Source organism: Thamnophis elegans, chromosome 8, assembly GCF_009769535.1.
Source record: "Thamnophis elegans isolate rThaEle1 chromosome 8, rThaEle1.pri, whole genome shotgun sequence".
In the NCBI taxonomy this organism is placed as follows: domain Eukaryota; kingdom Metazoa; phylum Chordata; class Lepidosauria; order Squamata; family Colubridae; genus Thamnophis; species Thamnophis elegans.
Window position 1 is genome coordinate 70,252,793 of NC_045548.1, and position 19,003 is coordinate 70,271,795.

Sequence of the window (19,003 nt, forward strand, 5' to 3'; positions counted from 1 at the left end):
TAGCAACCAAAATGTTGGCTCAGAAACTCTGGCATTTGAAGCACACAAGTCCTAAAGCTGTCAAGTTACAAGACCCTTGCACCCCTAACCCTTTAGAAAAAAAAAACCACAGGGATGTTCAAACTTGATATCTTTAAGACTTGTGGACTTCAACTCCCAGAATTCCTCCTTCAGTCATGTTGGCTCAGGAACTCTGGCATTAAAGTGTGCAAGTCTTAAAGCTGTCAAGTTACAAGACCCTTGCACCCCTAACCCTTTAGAAAAAAAACCCCAGGGGTGTTCAAACTTGACAGCTTTAAGACTTGTGGACTTCAACTCCCAGAATTCCTCCTCTCGCTCTTCATCTTGATGATTTGCGGACGGGCGGGGAGAGGGAGCTGGAACCGGTTCTGAACGGCACTGTAGATTTGTGGAACCTCTTCTATAGAAGAGGTTAGAACTGGCAGGAACCCAGCCCTGATTGTGGTCATACATCGAGGACTTCCTGTATCAAATTTATTTTATTTGACAGAACCCTTTGTTCTCTAGGACTAGATCTGGATGAGATATAGCAAATCAGTTAATTATTTCTCGCCGTAATTCAATTTTCAAGGCCCGGTTACCACTACACCAGCATTTAAGGTGTCAGACTGACAACAACTCTCACGGTTTTTCTTTTTCACCTACGAAAAATGCAAGCATGTTTCTTTTTTAATGCAGGGGAGAGATTAAAAATTAATGATGAATGTAAACAGCGCTGCAAAATTGCCACTGTGCTGAATGTCACACTTATCACCTTTAGCGCTAAAAGCAGATGTTATTCTAGGAAAACTGTTAATATTCGCCAGTAAGATTTATTAGTGCATGCATATAAAATCATTAAGCTACTACCTGGATGATGATTAAGATAGCTATTGAGGAATCTTAGAGTGCCTTTGGTTGTCTGAAACGGCTTTATTACCTTTTGAGTGTTGTTGTGAGCCACCCAGAGTTGTGTTGCGTAAGAAGAGCATTCCTTATAAATCTTTTAAATAAATATGGGCTGGCAAATGGAAATAGAAGGAAGCCTTCTCAAACACTGGTTCCCCTGGTTTTAATCAGTATGTCAAATATATATCCAAAAATATATTTTGAAGTAAAAAAAATTGAAAGAACACCATAACTGTTCCGAAGGTTTATGAGTATTGTTCTCACCTAGGCTTCCTGATACAGTAAAAAGCACACGCTTAGACCCAAAAACTCTCTTTTTATTTCAAAGACTGTGAATTATGTTCATTCACAGCCCGTAATGAGCCCCAAATAGTTGTAAAGAGTCCTACAGTAGGCTGCCAAAGTCTTTCGGGATAAGGCTGATAAACACTCACCTTTATCTTCCTTGAAACACTGCCAAAGACTTCATTGGCAATTAGCTTGGCAAGGCCACACGGAGCAGAGTCAAAACGGAGCTTCAGAAGGTAAACTGACTAGCATGAAACAAGTCGCTTCCTGCAAAGGCTCATGTCCCTTTGCTCCTCCTTTTTATCCTATGGTAGGGGCCAATCACTTCCAAGCTTTACTCCCGAGTCGTCTCTTCTTTCTTAACTGTCTTGCCTTCTGGCAGCTCTTAACTCCCAGATGGCCCTGGCCCCCTCTCTGCCTCTGATGCAGAGCCCTCATCTGAGCCTTCCCCAGACTCCAGGACTGGCCCATGTTCCTCCCCAACCTCCTTGCTATCCGACTCTGCTGCTAGCTCCACAGTCTCCCAGCGGACCACAACAAGTATTTTTTTAAAATATATTGATAATACAAATAACTATACAGAGGTAGTCCTTGACTTATGACTACAATTGAGCCCAAAATGTGTTACTAAGAGAGACATTGGTTAAGTGAATTTTGCCCCATTTTACAACCTTTCTTAAGTTGTTCAGTGAATCACTGCAGTTGCTAAGTTAGTAACATGGTTTTTAAGTGAACCTGTCTTTTACTTGCTTAATAGAGACATATATAGTGAGAGAGACACTGAAAAGGTTCTGAACCTTTAAATAATTCCTAGGAATATAAAAAGGATATAAACTGAAAAAAATACATTTAAAAAATGTTTAAAGCTATTGTCTTTAGTCTGCTTCATCTCTTGTGAAAATATTATAATAAACAACTGTATTTTTCACACTCCATTATATTTTGAAATTCTCCCTAATCTCTATACTTCAAAACAATTTATTTAAAATGTATTTATTATTTGTTAAGATGCAGCAAATGATAATATAGAAAAATAAAGCTTACCTTGCCCAGAATTATATATTGCTTTTACAGATTTTTTCACTTTTTGTAGTGCAGTTCTGTCCTGATCTAAAGCCTAGAAGGAGAAAGAAAACAGAGGGAAAGAAAGTCAAATCAGGGAAAAGGAACTCAATTTTATACAGGTAGTCCTCGACTTACGACCACAATGGAGCCTAAAATTTCTGTTGCTAAATGAGACAGTTGTTAAGTGAATCTTGCCTCATCTTGCCAGCTGAGAGAGAACCACAGACCTCACATTTCAACCCTCAGCTACAAATATTACTTGCATTCAAGTCGCTATATTATGTAATAATTGATAACCCCGCATTGCCCAGATATTTATTTATAGGGGGAAAATGTCAGGACCAAACGTAATTTCAAATGTTGGATTTTCCCCCTTACCAGAGGGAGCATCTTTGTGGAGTACTGTGAAGCGGTTACCATGCCAACTCCACTGTGCTGTACACAGTGGTGGGTTCCTACCGACTTGGATAGGTTCGACTGAACCGGTAGTGGTTTGGCGGCCTGGCCCTGAACCAGTTCCCTGGGTGGCGGCAGTGGCAGCACCATCTTGTTTTTCAGTTCTGCACATGCGCAGAACAATTTTAATTGCACTGCACATGTGAACGCAGTGTGTATCAACCGAACCGGCAGTAATGCCTGCTGAAACCCACCCTGGCTGTACAGTAGAAGCCATTTTAAGGCACAACAGGCTGTATCTTAACAGAACACACACCCCGAGGGGTGCTAGGGACAGTATTTGTTTCCAAAGAGTAAGTCATCTGTGTACCAAGTTTGGTTGAAATTGCTTGTGGCATTCCAGAGTTATGCTGGAACACACACACACACACACACACACACACACACACACACAGAGCCATGGATGGATGGATGGATGGATGGATGGATGGATGGATGGATGGATGGATAGATAGATAGATTTCAGTCTATGAATAAATGCCATTTTTGTTACTTCTGTTTGTTTGTTTTTTCCTTTTAAAAATTTCCAGATTGTTTATTTTTCAGTTTGTTTTTGTACTCAGTTAATAAAAGCCAAATATTAAAAGACAGGCTGAATAAGAGCCCATAGCGCTGAAAGCTTAGACAATTAAGATGAAATTTTAATTTTTTTTCAAGTGTACTAAATTATTAATACCGTGTTCATTAGGTGAACAATTATGTGAGAAAGAAAGCCTTCTAAATGGAAAGTATTCCTTTGAAATGTATTTGGTAATTGCTTAAAAAAAGAGTAACTTACATTTTTGTAAAAAGAAATCAAAATAATTATCAATATACTAAAGAATAAGCTTCATATCTCTGCAAGATTATTCCGCTTAATTAGTTCTACAAATGAAATACAGTATCTGGTCTGCAAGATTCACTGATAAGATAAAATAGCCTTTCACTGAGAGGACCTCAAATAATCCAGCTCTGATCAACAATTCAAAAAGGTTACCATCTGTTTGGTCCCTCAGCATCTTGTTATCCAAGCTAAAGAATATTTTCAGTGCATTCTCCCATAAGTAAAATTAGAGAGCCTTGGTTAATTATCTTTAACTAGCAAGATTTAAAAAAATTACACTTGCATTTTATACCTGCAATTATTATGGTAAACTCAGCCACTACAAAATAAATTAACCAAGTTCAATACATTGGCTTAATAACTAGTTTTCAGGGATATATTTGCCCAGAAAAATCTAGGACAAAATACAAATTGCAATGAACACTACCAAAACATATTTTGCAAAGTAATATTCCCACGGTCCAGTTACTTTAATTTTCTTTTAATTAAAAATGCTAAGGAAGAACTTTTCAAGATCAAGTTTACAAATTAGACTAATGTTAGGTTTCAGTAAAAATAATGAAGGAGGCTGGGTATCTTGAAGAGTTGTGATTTGAGGGATCCAATCTGGGTCAATCACGGGGACCAGAGGTTTTGTTCTGAGTTTTCGGACTGGTGCTTGAGCCCATCCTCAGGGAGGTTCTCTCTAGTAGAATCTGAATTGAGATTTTTGTTGGTATTTGATTGTAGCATTAACATCTCAAGTTAAAGTTAAAAAATAATCTTAGAAGTCCATATTGTCTCCCCCCCCCGCCGCCCTGCCAGAGGTGGGTTCCTACCGGTTAGGACTGGTTCAGCTGAATAGGTAGTAACCTGGCCTGCCATGCCCCCAAACAGATTTTTTGGGGACTGCCATCTTGTTTTTGGCTTCTGCACATGCGCAGAAGCATTTTTTAGTACTGTGCATGCATGCATTGCACACATTAAGCGTGCATGTGCAGCAAATCGGCAGTAGCAGCAGCCGGAACTGACCCTTTCCTCCCATCCCCCCCCAAAAACCCTTCACATCATCATGCTCTTGGTAACAACTTGAGTGGTCTACATTGATCTATCACCCTACAATATACCCTTAACTGATTTCTTTTCTACATTTCAAAGATTATCTTTTCCATTAGTTTTTGTTCAAAACTAATTGGTGATTTTCTTCTCTCTAGAACCATGATTGCAAATCTATGGCACGTGTTCCACAGGTGGCATGCAGAGTCCTCTCTGCAGGCACATGAGCCATCGCCCCAGCTCAGTTCTATTGTGCATGTGCACATGTCGCCCGCCGGCCACCTGTTTTTCTGGTCTCTGCCGTGCATGTGTGGGGAGCAGGGCACATGCAGAACATGTGCGCGCATGCACAAGGGTGGGGGGTTGCACACACATGCGGGGGACAGGGGGTGCCCACCCGTGGCCCATCTTTTGGTTTCAGGAGGCTGCAGAGAGGCCGAAAACAGAGCATGGGGGGGTTGAACACGTGGGGAGAGGAGGTTGAGTGGAGGGTGGTTGCGCATGTAGGCACTGGGGGCAGGGGGGTCACGCTCGCATTGCATTATGTTTCATTCTGTAAAACGCTTAGAGAGGGCTGTGAAATTACTGTGAAGCAGTATATAAATCTATAAGTGCTATTGCTATAGTAGAGATACAGAGTTTGGCACTTGAAATATTTTCCATTCCCTTAATGATAACTTAGCTCTGGGTCATGTGACCAGGAAGGAAGTATGGAGCAGACACAGTGGTGGGATTCAGCCAGTTCGCACCTATTCGGGAGAACCGGTTGGTAACTTTCTAAGTAGTTCAGAGGACCGATTGTTGGAAGAAATCTCCTTTTGTTTTTCCCCACTTTACAGGGCTAATCCTGTAAGGAAGGCTGGAAGGAAACATTCTGGTGTTGTTTCTAGCTTCATCTTTATTGACCTGCTTACAGAAACTGCCTCTCTGGTTAACCCTTATGACATTGTCACAGCTAAGGCGAAGCGCCCATCGACCTGAGTGACCCCGAGTTGACCAAGCCCACCCAGTCACATGATCACCGAGCCCCACCCACCCAGATAGACATTAGGGCAGAGAACCGTTTGTTAAATTATTTGAATCCCACCACTGAGCAGACACCAATATTTTGAGCCCTTGTTTTTCTGTGTCTCCTAATGGAATGAATTGGCAGGTTTTAACCCCCCCCCTTGCAGTCTCTATCCTGATTTAGTTTCATTTTCTAATCTGATTCCCCCCACCCCCGCTGGCTTCGAATCCACACCAGATTTGATCCTTTTGGTTATTTTGGACAGTTATGCTACCGATGGACATTTTACTCACATTTTTTTCTGGCATTGCATTGGGTTGGAAAGAAAAATGAAAAAGAATCTCTCCTTGCAGAAATCCAAAGCGTTGTCAAAACAGAATAATGTCATATTTGTTTGACTCTATAGTCATTCCTGGTAATTAGCCTTATGCACTTTGACTATGTGCATATGCACATCTATCTATGTATATATTTGATTATATTATACGTGATTATATTATAGCTGATTATAGTGTAAATATAATTTGTGGGAATCCTGCTGAATGGGATCAAGTGCCCATTTAAGAGAATATCCTGTTTCATAAAACACGCAAACAAATGTTTCTGGGAAGTCTTACATATAAGATATAAAGACAGTAAAAATTTTAGCTGTTTTGGATAGCATCTGGTATTCCAAAGGGAACTAAAAGTAATGCTGAAACACAGGTAGTCCTCGACTTATGACCTCAATTGAGCCCAAAATTTTGTTGCTAAGCGAGACGGTTATTAAGCGAGTTTTGCTCAATTTGATGACCTTTCTTGCCACAGTTGCTAAGTCAATCACTGCAGTTAAGTTACTAACAAGGTTGTTAAGTGAATCTGGATTCCCCATTGATTTTGCTTGTCCGAAAGTCATAAAAGGAGATTCTGTTACCCCAGGACACTGTAACCGTCATAAATATGAGTCAGTTGCCATAGTCGTTAAGTCGAGGATACATGAACTAGATGACTTCATATTTACATGATAAGCATTATCCTCTCCTGAATCGTAGAGAACATAGGTTTCTTACAGCAACTGTCACCACAGATAATTAATTCAAAAACTGACTTTCTAAAAGTCATATAAATTTAAAGCCAGCTGATACACTAAGGTAGCTAAGCAGCAAATTGTTCATCCTACAGGTATTTTTTTTTGAGAAAAGTCTTCTTCATTAGATTGTAATTATCTTAACAACCTATTCATTAGGAGTAAAATGGATTAAAACTCTTCCACAATTTCCTGAAATTGAGTAAAGACATACCAAGACAGGAGGGCATGACTCATTCCAATTTTCTGTACCACTGTTTACGTTAAGTAGTCAAAAATCAGAAAGGTTCGGATTTTAAAATCACCAAATGTGATTAAAAGGCGGAAGGTTTTGTGAGCTGCGGTTCACTTGGAAAGCTGATAAATAATAAAATCTGCTCTCTTGAAAACATGTCACAAAACACCTTCAGATGTTTTGCTCCCATGCAGCAGCATAGCTCTCCTCCTATATTTGCTCAGGTAATCCTTGAATTACGACCGGTTGCTTAGTGAGCATTTGAATTTCTGACGGACCTACTTCGGGGCTATGTACAACCCAAATGTGAAGTTCCAATGGTCGCCCTCACCCACCCCCCACCCCCAGTCACGTGACTGCACAACCGAGCTGAATTTACCGCTGTTTGCAGAATCCCATAATCACAGGACTGCATTTTACAATAGTGTTGCTGAAAAGTATTGTATTTGCTTCTGGTTTTCAGCAAAACTGCATTCATAGCGACTCACTGGTTCACTTAAGAATTGTAGCATTTGTTTAACAACCATCACAAAGGGTGTAAAATCAGGTCAATTCGAGCTTTATAATCGACATGAGTTATGCCCATAATGATCAGGGTTCCATTACAATTGAAATTCTAGGACTAACTATAATTAGTTAGTATCAGTTTTTAATTGCCCTGGTTTACAAATACCTCTGCTCCATCTAGTATAGGGAGTCCTTGACTTACCACCATAGTTGAGCCCAACATTTCTGTTGTTAAGTGAGACAGTTGTTCAGCGAGTTTTGTCCCGTTTTATGATCTTTCTTGACACAGTTTTTAAGAGTGAATCACTGCAGTTGTTAAGTTAGGTTGCAGGAATTGGGTATGTCTAGTTCAATGAAAAGAAGGACTAGGGATGATTATGATAACAGTGGCCCACTATCTCAGGGGCTGCCACAAAAAAAGAGGGAGTCAAGCTATTCTCCAAAGCCCCTGAGGGCAGGACAAGAAGCAATGGGTGGAAACTAACCAAGGAGAGAAGCAACCTAGAACTAAGGATAAATTTCCTGACAGAATAGTGAAATAGCGTGACCCGTCAAAAGGGCGAATGACAAAACCGCACCTGATTAAACTGCGTCGCTGACGTCATCAACGCGGCGACAACAGCCAGCGCGGAGAAAGAAGGGTGCTTTAAATAGTGCGTTGAAAGAAAGCCAATTCAACTTAAGGTAAGGGTTAGGTTTAGAGTTAGGTTTAGGGTTAGGTTAAGGTTTAGGTTTAGGGGTTAAGTTTAGGTTTAGGGTCTACAGCGTGCTTCTGTCTCCGCGCTGCTGTCGCCCTGTTGATGACATCAGAGACACGGTTTAGTCGGGCACGGTTTTGACGTTCGCCCTTTTGTCGGTGAACTGTGAAATACTTTGTCTCCAGAGGTTGTGGGTGATCCATCATTGAAGGTTCTTAAGAATAGATTGGACAACCACTTGTGTGTAATGGTAGAGTGTCTCCTGCTTGAGCGGGGATTGGACTAGAAGACCTCCAAGGTCCCTTCCAACTCTGTTATTCTGTTATTCTATTCTGTTATTAGTAATACTGTTGTTAATTGAATCTCCCATTGACTTTGCTTGTGAGAAGAGCGCAAAATGTGATCACATGATCCTGGGACAAACACAACAGTGGTTCATAAATATGAGCCAGTTGTGATCAACAGATCCCAAGACAGTGCCACAGTGGTTCGTAAATATTTTTTTGCCAAATATCTGTCTTTTGATCATGTGACCACGGGGATGCAATGGTTGTACAAGATAGTCATAAGTCACTTTTTTTCAGTGTCGTAACTTCAAATGGTCACTAAATGAATTGTTGTAAGTTGAGGACTACTGTTGTGGCCCGCCAGCGGATCTGGAGGTTGGGGAGGAACATGGGTCAGTTCTGGAGTCTGGGGAAGGCTCTGATGAGGGCTTCATGTTGGAGGCAGGGAGGGGGCCAGAGCCATATGCCAGTTATCAGCTGCCTTAGGCGTCAGACATCAGTGAGGCAGAAGAACAGCAGGAGCCTGTTCCCAATGTACGCATGTGCAGAGCTGCCAGGAGAAGGGAACAGCTAAGGAACAAGGGGTGACTCGGGAGTAAAGCCACAGGTGGACGGTGAATGGCCCCTCCCACAGGGAATAAAGAGGAGCGAAAGGGGAGGGGAGTTTGCAGGAGACAATTAGTTCAATTCATTAGGGTGAAGATCTGTTCCTGACTTCTTGCCAAGTATTGTCTGCTACAGAGTCGCGTTTGGAAGATATCGGCTTGGCAGCTCTCCAAGCTTGATAAAGCTCTGTAGTTGTGAAATCTCTTGAAAGAATGTTGGCTGGGACTTTGCTGGTTTTATCGGGACGAGGAGTCGGCTTCATGCTTTTGGGAAACCTAGGTCAGAACAACTATCTACACTCAAACTACTGGTAACTATGCACATACATGATGCATAACAATTCAATGACTAATAACAGGAAGTTCTACAGTATCTGCTTCATGAAAAAAAAGAAACAGAAGTTGAACATTCTTTTTTCCCAATACATGAATATGCAATCACAAATGCTGTAGGATTGTTTGTGATTCATAAAGAATTTGTAAGATCAACACTTCATAGCATCAAAGGGGAAAAATGCATACATGTCATTCACATACTCAACTCCAAAAGCACGCATATGTGTCACTGTGTTCTGGAAACACATTGGTTGCAAAGTCATTCCTTTTACTGTAAATGCCAATAACAGTTTAAACTCCAAGTCAAGAAAATAACTGAAGCTGAAAAAGACTTGGGAGTAAAGATAATGGTTGACAGATTACATCGAATCTCAAGTCTTGCCCTATTACTTCATTACTTGTGCTGTTATAATCATATCTAAGGCATTCTTTAAAACAATCATTTTTTAAAAATCATCTGTGGTGGTAGCAAGATCATAAATCAAATCTACTTAGCTCTGATAAGGCTCAAACAATAACTGCTATTGTCTTTAAACTTTGGGAAAATGCTGCATCATTTGAGCTGCTGCATTTGCACAACATGTTTAAACAGACCACATAAATACCTAGCTAAGGTTGATTAACTTTAAGGTGGGATAAGGTCTTTTTAATGGTATAGTAAAGAGTGAATAGAGCAAAATCACTATATAGTTCATAAATCCAAAAAAACATTTCATTTAAATCCAGCAAATTGCACGATCCATGTACAGACCAGAAGAGACGCAATAGAATAGAATAGGATAGGATAGGATAGGTTAGAATAGGATAGAATAGGAATATAGCTGAGCCGAGGTGGCGCAGTGGTTAAATGTAGCACTGCAGGCTACTTCTCACCGGCTCAGGGTTGACTCAGCCTTCCATCCTTCCGAGGTGGGTAAAATGAGGACCCGGATTGTTGTTGGGGGCAATATGCTGACTCTGTAAACCGCTTAGAGAGGGCTGAAAGCCCTATGAAGCGGTATATAAGTCTAACTGCTATTGCTATTGCTATATCGACCAAGTATGATAGACACACAAGGAATTTGTCCCCGGTGCATAAGCTCTCAGTGTACATGCCAAACAACAAAGTAATAATAATCATAATAACAAAGTAACAATAATCATAATAATGAGACAATAATAGCAGTTAGACTTATATACCGCTTCATAGGGCTTTCAGCCCTCTCTAAGCGGTTTACAGAGTCGGCATATCGCCCCCACAGTCTGGGTCCTCATTTCACCCACCTCGGAAGGATGGAAGGCTGAGTCAGCCGTGAGCCGGTGAGATTAGAACCGCCGAACTGCAAATAACAGTCAGCTGAAGTGGCCTGCAGTACTGCACCCTAACCACTGCACCACCTCGGGTCAATAAGACAGGGGTCTCGCGATGATATGTTCTCACTGGACATATCGCAACTCCCCCCCCCCCCTTTGCTAAAATAGGGGTGGGCATGGCTAACGCGTAACGAATCCGGGCCATGGGCCGCGAGTTTAACACCCCTGCAATAAGAGACAGTAGTGGAACATATGAGAAGGATGATAGTAATACAGCCATACTACATGGCTAAATAGAGATAAGGCAGTATTGTAGGACAGCGTGTTGCTTAACCTCCGTTAAATGTGTGCAGAGAATGCAATCTTAGTAGCTTTATAGCGGTACTAAAAATACCAACTGGAAATAAAATCTATATTCCCTGCTTCCAGCAGACCTCCATTTAAATAGATTAATCAGGGATAAGTACTTATGTCCCAAAGCATGGCTTATAGAACAAAAGGAAAAAAAACTAATGAGTGGTATAATTCTAAAAGATGTTAAATTAAAGATATAATCACTCTCAAATGTATTTGAAAACCCGAACCTACTTTCCTAATTGCCCAAATATCCCACCCTTCCCTTGATCACTAGCAACCATAGAAGACACTACAGTAATTAGGATTTTCCCAAACATGGAAAGCTTTTTGTAAATCACATAAAACCAATGATTTGGCACAAAATGAAGATATTTTGGCCAGGGATATAAAATAACAGTTAGAAGGGACCTTGGAGGTTTTCTAATCCAACATATAAATTCTTAATAAAATCTAAAAAAATCTAAATCCCTGCTCAAGCAGGAGACCTATACCAATCCGGACAAATAGCCGTCCATTTTTTTCTTAAAAACTTCCAGCGATGGAGCATTCATGACCTCGGAAAGGAAACCCATCCCACTGGTTGGTTGTTCTCACTGTCAGGAAATGTCTCCTTAGTTCCGTGACCCGTCAAAACCGCGTTCCACAAAAGCGTGGTCGACGAAATCGCGTATGTGACGTCATCACAACGCGACGAAAAAGATCGAAAAATTGCAATAAAAATTAAATTACAGCAAGCCGATTCACATAAAGGTAAGGGTTAGGTTAAGGGTTAGGGTTAGGGTTAGGGTTAGGTTAAGGGTTAGGGTTAGAGCGTTAGCGTTACGTTTAGCGTTAGGTTAAGGGTTTGCGTTAGGTTTTTCGTTACGTTAAGGGTTAGGTTTAGGGTTAGGTTAAGGGTTAGGTTTAGGGTTAGGTTTAGGGTTAGGTTTGGGGGGGTTAGGGTAAGGTTTTCGCTTTATTTTTACATTTTTCGATCTTTTTTGTCACGCTGTGATGATGTCACAGACGCGCTTTCGTCGACCGCGATTTTGTCGTCCGCGGTTTTGTGGTAGAACCCCTTAGTTCAGGGTTGCTTCTCTTCTTAGCTAGTTTCCATCCATTGCTTCCTTGTTTTGCCTTCAGGTGCCTTGGAAAATAGGCTGATCTCTCGTCTTTGTGGCAGCCCCTCAAATATTGGAACGCTGCTGTCGTGTCACCCATTATTTCTTACATTCATACTATCTATTTGGTTGACCTTAAAATGTGCCACATCTCTTTCTAGACTGTTTATGAACTTGGAGAATTGCCAACCATGCTTGGTATCCATCATGACACTGTTTAAAAAAACAACACAATTCTTGCACATAGCTATACCTAAGACATTACTCACGCTCAAGAACAATTTCATCTGATATTTTCATACTAATATTAGATGAGTAATTTCTGCTCACCTAAGGGGACTTGCTCATTGCTCTTCTCCCTGCTGGCCACACACGCACGCACACTCACACATTCACAAACACACTTTCCCCAATGTTCCAATTTGATCCAAAGGGCCCCCAACTACTTAAGACACATCTGGATGATACGTGAGTAGAAAAAAACATTCTGTTGGCAGATTCTGTCCTGTTAGCAGATGGGAACCATTGGAAATGACATGTTCATTTACATCTACGAGTAGCAATAAGCTTGGAGGAAAAACAACTACAGCAGATAATACGGCAAAAACAGAGAAAGCACAAGTTAAACAGCATCACAACAAAGTGAGAGAAAGCTGTAACCGTTGTCTAAAACGATTGGTTTTAAAACTGAAAAACCTGTGACTTAAAGAGAAAAATTGCCAAATTTGCTGGTTTTCATATCTAAGATAGGTATAGAACTCGGAGTCGCCTAGTGATTGGCACACGGTCATCTAACTAGTTTCCATGGCTAAAGTGGGATTAGAATTCAATCTCCTGATGATTAGCCAAAGTCACCCAGTTGGCTTTCATGCCCAAAATGGGACTAGAACTTCCTGGTTTCCAGGCCAGTACCTTCACCACTGCACCAAACTTGCTCTCAATTTTCCGTTTTGAGAGTTTGCAAAAATATGCAACCTACATTTGTGTAAAAACTGTTACACAACATAAATGTCATATACCTACAAAATCAGAATAACAATCCTTACCTGAAAGGTATAGCAAAAACAGATTTCCTGTAAGGATTTATTTTAAAATGCTGCCTTTACTGATAAGAAAATTAGTCAGAGGTAAAAGAATTTTAGCTCATGGATTAATGCTGTAAGATGTGGGAGGAACAGGTTGAAATATGGGATCCTTCTTCTATTTTTGAAGATCAACATGAGCAACGTTCTTCCACCTACCTTAAGATACATATTTGTCAGCTACTTAAAAATACACACGAGGCCAATCTGCAATGTTCAGATTGCAGGAATGTGACCAGCTTGTTCAGGCTAAGGATTTTTTTAAAATATTAGGTTGGACAAATGATTAAAAAAAAAGAAATTACCATCTGCTAATCACCAAAATGAACATGCAGCACAGCCTTTCTCAATCTTGGCAACTTTAAGATTTGTGGACTTCAACTCCCAGAATTCCCGAGCCAGCATGGCTGACTATGGAATTCTGGGAGTTAACCTCCATTACGTCTAAAAAACTGAGAGTTGAAGTCCACACATCTGACCAAGATTGGGAAACACTGATTTAAGGAATAATGAACATCCAGAGAGAAAAAACTACAATGCTAAAAACTATGGATGTTTAGATGTAGATTCCCCCCCCACACTGTTCTACTTACCTTTCAGGCATGCTCGGCAGCAGGCTCCACCCACCCGCCCAAACATCACATCCGTTTTTGACACTATGCGCATGCACAGAACGTCCTGTGCATGCGCAGAGGCGGCATGTGCAAGCAGAGCGAACACGCATGCACGCTCACATTTGCGAACCAGTAGCGAAGGTAAGTAGATTTCACTCCTGAATCTTAAGTTACATTTTTCTAAACTCTAAATATAAGACAGTCCCATCATCTTCTACCAATAGTTTTCAAAAGTTTATTTTTGAAGGAATAAATACAATCGTAATATTAATTTTAAGCGTAGCAAGATAAAGATATGTAAATATGTTATTAATGCAACTCCTTAAACTTCCTCGTAAAGGTTATTTCTCAATTACATGTGACGAATACCCGTGTGTGTGTGTGTGTGTGTATCAGTGGTGGGTTTCAAAAATTGTTCGAACCTACTTTGTGGGTGTGGCCTCCTTTGTGGGAGTGGCTTGCCACCCATGTGACCAGATGGGAGTGGCTTGCCGCCCATGTGACCGGATATGAAGATGCCGACGACACTTGTCAGAAGCACCTTAAATTACCTCACATGCAGCACTGGCATGCATAAGAATATGATGTAAACTTGTTTTTTAAAAGGCATCTTTGGTTTGCGTTAAAACAACTTCAACACACGCAATGTTCTGATTGCACCACAAACGCAGTAGTCATCCTTACCCTTCACAGAGGCCCTGAGTTTTATAAATATGAGCATGATAGTGTAGAATAATCATATCCAAGGACCAGTGGTGGGTTTCAAAAAAATTTGGAACCTCTTCTGTAGGTGTGGCCTGCTTTCCGGGTCCAGTGGTGGAACCTCTTCTAACCGGTTCAGTAGATTTGACGAACCAGTTCTACCGAATAGGTGCGAACTGGTAGGAACCCACCTCTGGTGTGTATATAAATAAGCCACTGAAATTGCTAATTTGAGATATAGCATATAATTTTATTCATCCAGAAAAACATAAGCAGCATAAATCAACTTCACTTATGTCCCAATGTGTTAGGGAAGTGATGTACAAAAAATTCCATAGCAATGGTATCTAGAGATAGTTCTTGGCTTAAAAGCAGTCGCTTAGCAACTATTGAAAATTATGACAGACCCCCCCCCCAAAAAAAAATCTATTTACAACCCAGATTCAAAATTATGGCAGCTGTCCAGTTCCCCCCCCCCTCCCATAATCACATCACTGCACTTTGATACTTGGCACTGGGTCACATTTCAATCTGTTTGCAGTGTCCTTCAGTCACATGACCCATATTTTATAACTATTTTGCGGAGAGCACCTCAAGGCCAGACAAGGAATAATGGATGGAAATTGAACAAGGAGAGATTCAACCTGGAAATAAGGTGAAACTTCATGACAGTGGGAGCAACCAACCCATGGAACAGAAGTTGCCTTCAGACGCTGTGGGAGCTTCATCACTTGAAACTTTCGAGAAGAGATTGGACTGCCATTTGTCAGAAATGGTGTAGGATCTCCTGGTTGGGGGAGGAGGGTTGGATTAGATGATTTACAAGGTCACTTCCAACTCTATTAATCTGTAATCTGAGTTGGGTTAGCCGATTGACAATGGTCACACAAATTACAACTGAAATGGGTTTGGCTCCATTACAGTCATAATTCGAAGGACTACCTGTATTCCTTCTAGGAGATCTTTCTCTAGGAGATCTAGAGCCGAGGTGGCGCAGTGGTTAGGGTGCAGTACTGCAGGCCACTTCAGCTGACTGTTATCTGCAGTTCAACGGTTCTAATCTCACCGGCTCAAGGTTGACTCAGCCTTCCATCTTTCCAAGGTGGGTGAAATGAGGACCCAGATTTTGGGGGGCGATATGCTGACTCTGTAAACCGCTTAGAGAGGGATGAAAGCCCTATGAAGCGGTATATAAGTCTAACTGCTATTGCTATTGCTATTGTATTTCAGGAAAAGAAATTACAATCTCAACCAAGATAAACTAAAAGAACAATTAACTTTTAACCTGCATTAACACAAGCCAACATTAATTCAATGTTAAATATATGCCAAATAACAATATAGACCTTCGTTATAATTGTTTGACACCCCTGCTGTATACAAGCAACTGTACACTGTATGGATATTATGCAATGATGATTATCTAGTTGTGTACTGGAATGTCTGCAAGCAAAAAAACAGGCTCAGAAAGCACCAAGGACTCCATATGAACATTATCTCCATTTTAAGCTTCTCAGCCGCTCCAAATTTGACAAATTGAGGTCCACCTTTGCTTCATTATGAAAAGCCACAAACCAAGTCTAGAAATATAATAATTTTGGAACTTGCTGATACCGTATTTTGGGAGGTGTGAATAAAAACCGGAGAGAAATACAACACATATTTTGTTACCAAATCTAAAATTCTGAATATCTGCAAGCCTACCTGTCAATTGATCAATACCCCCAATATCCAGTTTTCTATAAAAGAGGAGATCTAATAGTATAGTCTTTACTTGTTATCCTTTTTAGCATGAGAAAGTAACAAACATATATATTTTTTTCCTGAGCAATAAAGTAAGTTAAATTTGCAGCACCCATATTTATCCATTTCATTCAAGCATATACAGTTCGGTCAAAAATAGCAACATTTAAATTTTGTTAGATTTCAGAGACAGAAAGTTAAAAAAAAACAAAATTACACAAAAACAGAAAAAAGGGAAGGGAGACAACAGGAAAAATGTAAAAAGTGACGCAAATAAAATAATAATAATATAAGAAAAAGGTACTGCCAACTCTCTTCAATAGAGACACAATACCTGGCACATATTACCACATGTGGTGGACCTGTACAAAGGCAAGCAAATTTTGGATACAAATTCATATGTGGTTGGAAAAAATGATTGGACATCATATAGAGTTTAAGCCAGAATTATTTTTATTTGGCATTGTATCAGATGGCTATGATGAAGGGACAATATACCTAATGTTACATATCTTGACAGCAGCAAGAATTGTCAACGCGCAGCAGTGGAAGTGTGAAAACAGCCCTTCAGAGGAGGAGAGCCAAAAAGTGAATACAAAACTAATATACATATAAAAGATACATATACAAAACCATCAAATAATAACACCAATATATAATATCATAACCAAAAATAGCAACATCTGAAAAATACAGTGTTTGAACACTATCTGAGAGCTCTATTTCATATGGGCTTTTAAAATGGAGGGAGAGTTGCATCACTTGAAACAAATTTCCTTATGTTCAATTGTCAGTTTACTCTTTCTAAAATTTTAAACATTCATGGTGGGTTTAAAAACAAAGGACTCTGAATCAGATCCTGGGTTAAGCCATGCCACTATGACGTAGGAAGAATTCGTTTGGCAGAAATTGAGACTGCAACCGTAAACCAAACCTTAAAAACGACAATCCCTAGAATCGTTTTTTCCACACAAAAAAAAAAAAACACTACATATTTTGTAATGTTGCTCTTTGTAATTACAGCCCTTAGTAACAATAGTAATTAACTTATTTTTCAAATTAGAATGAAAGCATTTGCCGCGGTATAAATTCATAGAATTTTTTTAAAGACCTCTTGAAATAAAAGGTCTCACAACATTCTAGTAGTTGAAAAAGAGGATTTTTTTTTGTGTGTGAAAGATGAGGTTTAGAAGTTCATCCATCTGTCCTCTCCGCATCCTTTCCGCCGACAAGCTCAGGATGTGTTCATTTTCATATCATTACAGTTTGTCCTGGTTTAGCCAAAACAGACTGTTGTTTAGTGGGAAACAGAAGAAATCTCCTTTTCTGGTAGCTTTGGTATGAAAAGGAAAGAAAAGACTTGGGTTTATCACACTCAGGGTGGATTTGATTTAAAGACGATTTAAATCATGATTTAAATCACTAGTAAAAAGGCTTTGATTTAAATCAACTAGATTTAAATCATAATTTTTAAAGAGCAACGGTCATCTCTGTCCCTTAGTGGCTCCCCCTGACCCCTGTTGACTCACCGATAGTCCCAATATTGTAGAATATGCTACATAACATGCTGAATAGACTAAATTATTAATGTATCTTAAATAGAAAACTATCTTGAGATAGATTTTTTTTACTCCAAAAGCATTTTATTGAAATAAATTTCATAAAAATATTTTTAAAAAATGGATTTAAATTTAAAAAACCGGATTTAAATTTTAAAAAATCTGTTTTTTTTAATTTATTTTTAAAATCATCGATTTTTATCCATCCTGATCACACTGTTATGTCTAACAGCATTTGCTTCAGAATTTCAAAAAGTGGGAATGCAAAAGATATATACCAATGGAAGTGAATAGTGCTCTCTGAGTTTGGATGTTTTCTTGCAGACGTTTCATTACCCAACTAGGTAACATCTTCAGTGCTTCGGTGCATTTGAGATGCACTGAGACCTCCTGAAGTGCCCTGAAGATGTTAACTAGTTGGGTAATGAAAGGTTTGCAAGAAAACAACCAAGCTCACAGAGCACCAAGGACCCCACAGTTTAACCTTGACTCAGAAATATTCTTCTTCATTGAAACTCCACACTCACTAGCACTGATGATGTTACCTAGTTGGGTAATGAAAGGGCTGCAAGAAAACAACCAAGCTCAGAAAGCACCAAAGACCCCACAAAAGATATTCTAATCCAAACAACATTTTTTCTCAATATCCTTTCACTATTTATAATGCTGCCCCTGGTTCCAACCCTAGATCAATGTCCGAAATATCTCAGTGGCTTGGCTAGTGCCAAACGTTTTAAAAATAAAATCCATAGATCTGAAGGACATTAAGGTTGGAGCCAGCGACCTACATTTTCCCTACTTCTTCTATCTGACTCAGCTCAATTTTGAACAAATTCACTGGAATTCACAAGTCACAGTGGAATAAACTTAAGAGAGAAAGCCAGTTCAGTTCTAGGAAATAATCAGGCAACTTTTTTTTTCTTTGTAAAGCAAATTACAGAAGGATTCTGGTGTTGATTTTAAAAAAAAAATTCCAAAAGCCAGACACAAAAAGGGGAGGGAAATTCCAGTTGTGTAGAGGAAAAAAACAAAGTAATTCTCCAAAAGGTCATCTGGGGTTTGTAGGATAAGAAGAAACACGAAATAATTCAGCTGGTGGCTATCGACTCAGATTGGAAATTCATGTCCAAGCAGCTTCTGGGACTTAATTATAACTATAATGTGACTTAATAATTGTCCCCCACATCTATTTGTTGCCCTTCTTATGAATCATTCTCTTTTTTGGAAAAAAAAA

At 39.8% G+C, this 19,003-nt stretch overlaps 1 protein-coding gene across 3 annotated transcripts in view; it reads right to left on the reverse strand.

The window, feature by feature from the left end:
• Positions 1 to 19,003, reverse strand: part of ASAP1 (ArfGAP with SH3 domain, ankyrin repeat and PH domain 1) — a 174,964-nt gene that overhangs the window by 79,724 nt on the left and 76,237 nt on the right. For all 3 annotated transcript variants that reach the window (XM_032222635.1, XM_032222634.1, XM_032222636.1), the window contains one exon: positions 2,242 to 2,314. In XM_032222635.1, the coding sequence (XP_032078526.1) occupies positions 2,242 to 2,314 (73 nt within the window). The remainder of the gene's footprint in view (positions 1 to 2,241; positions 2,315 to 19,003) is intronic.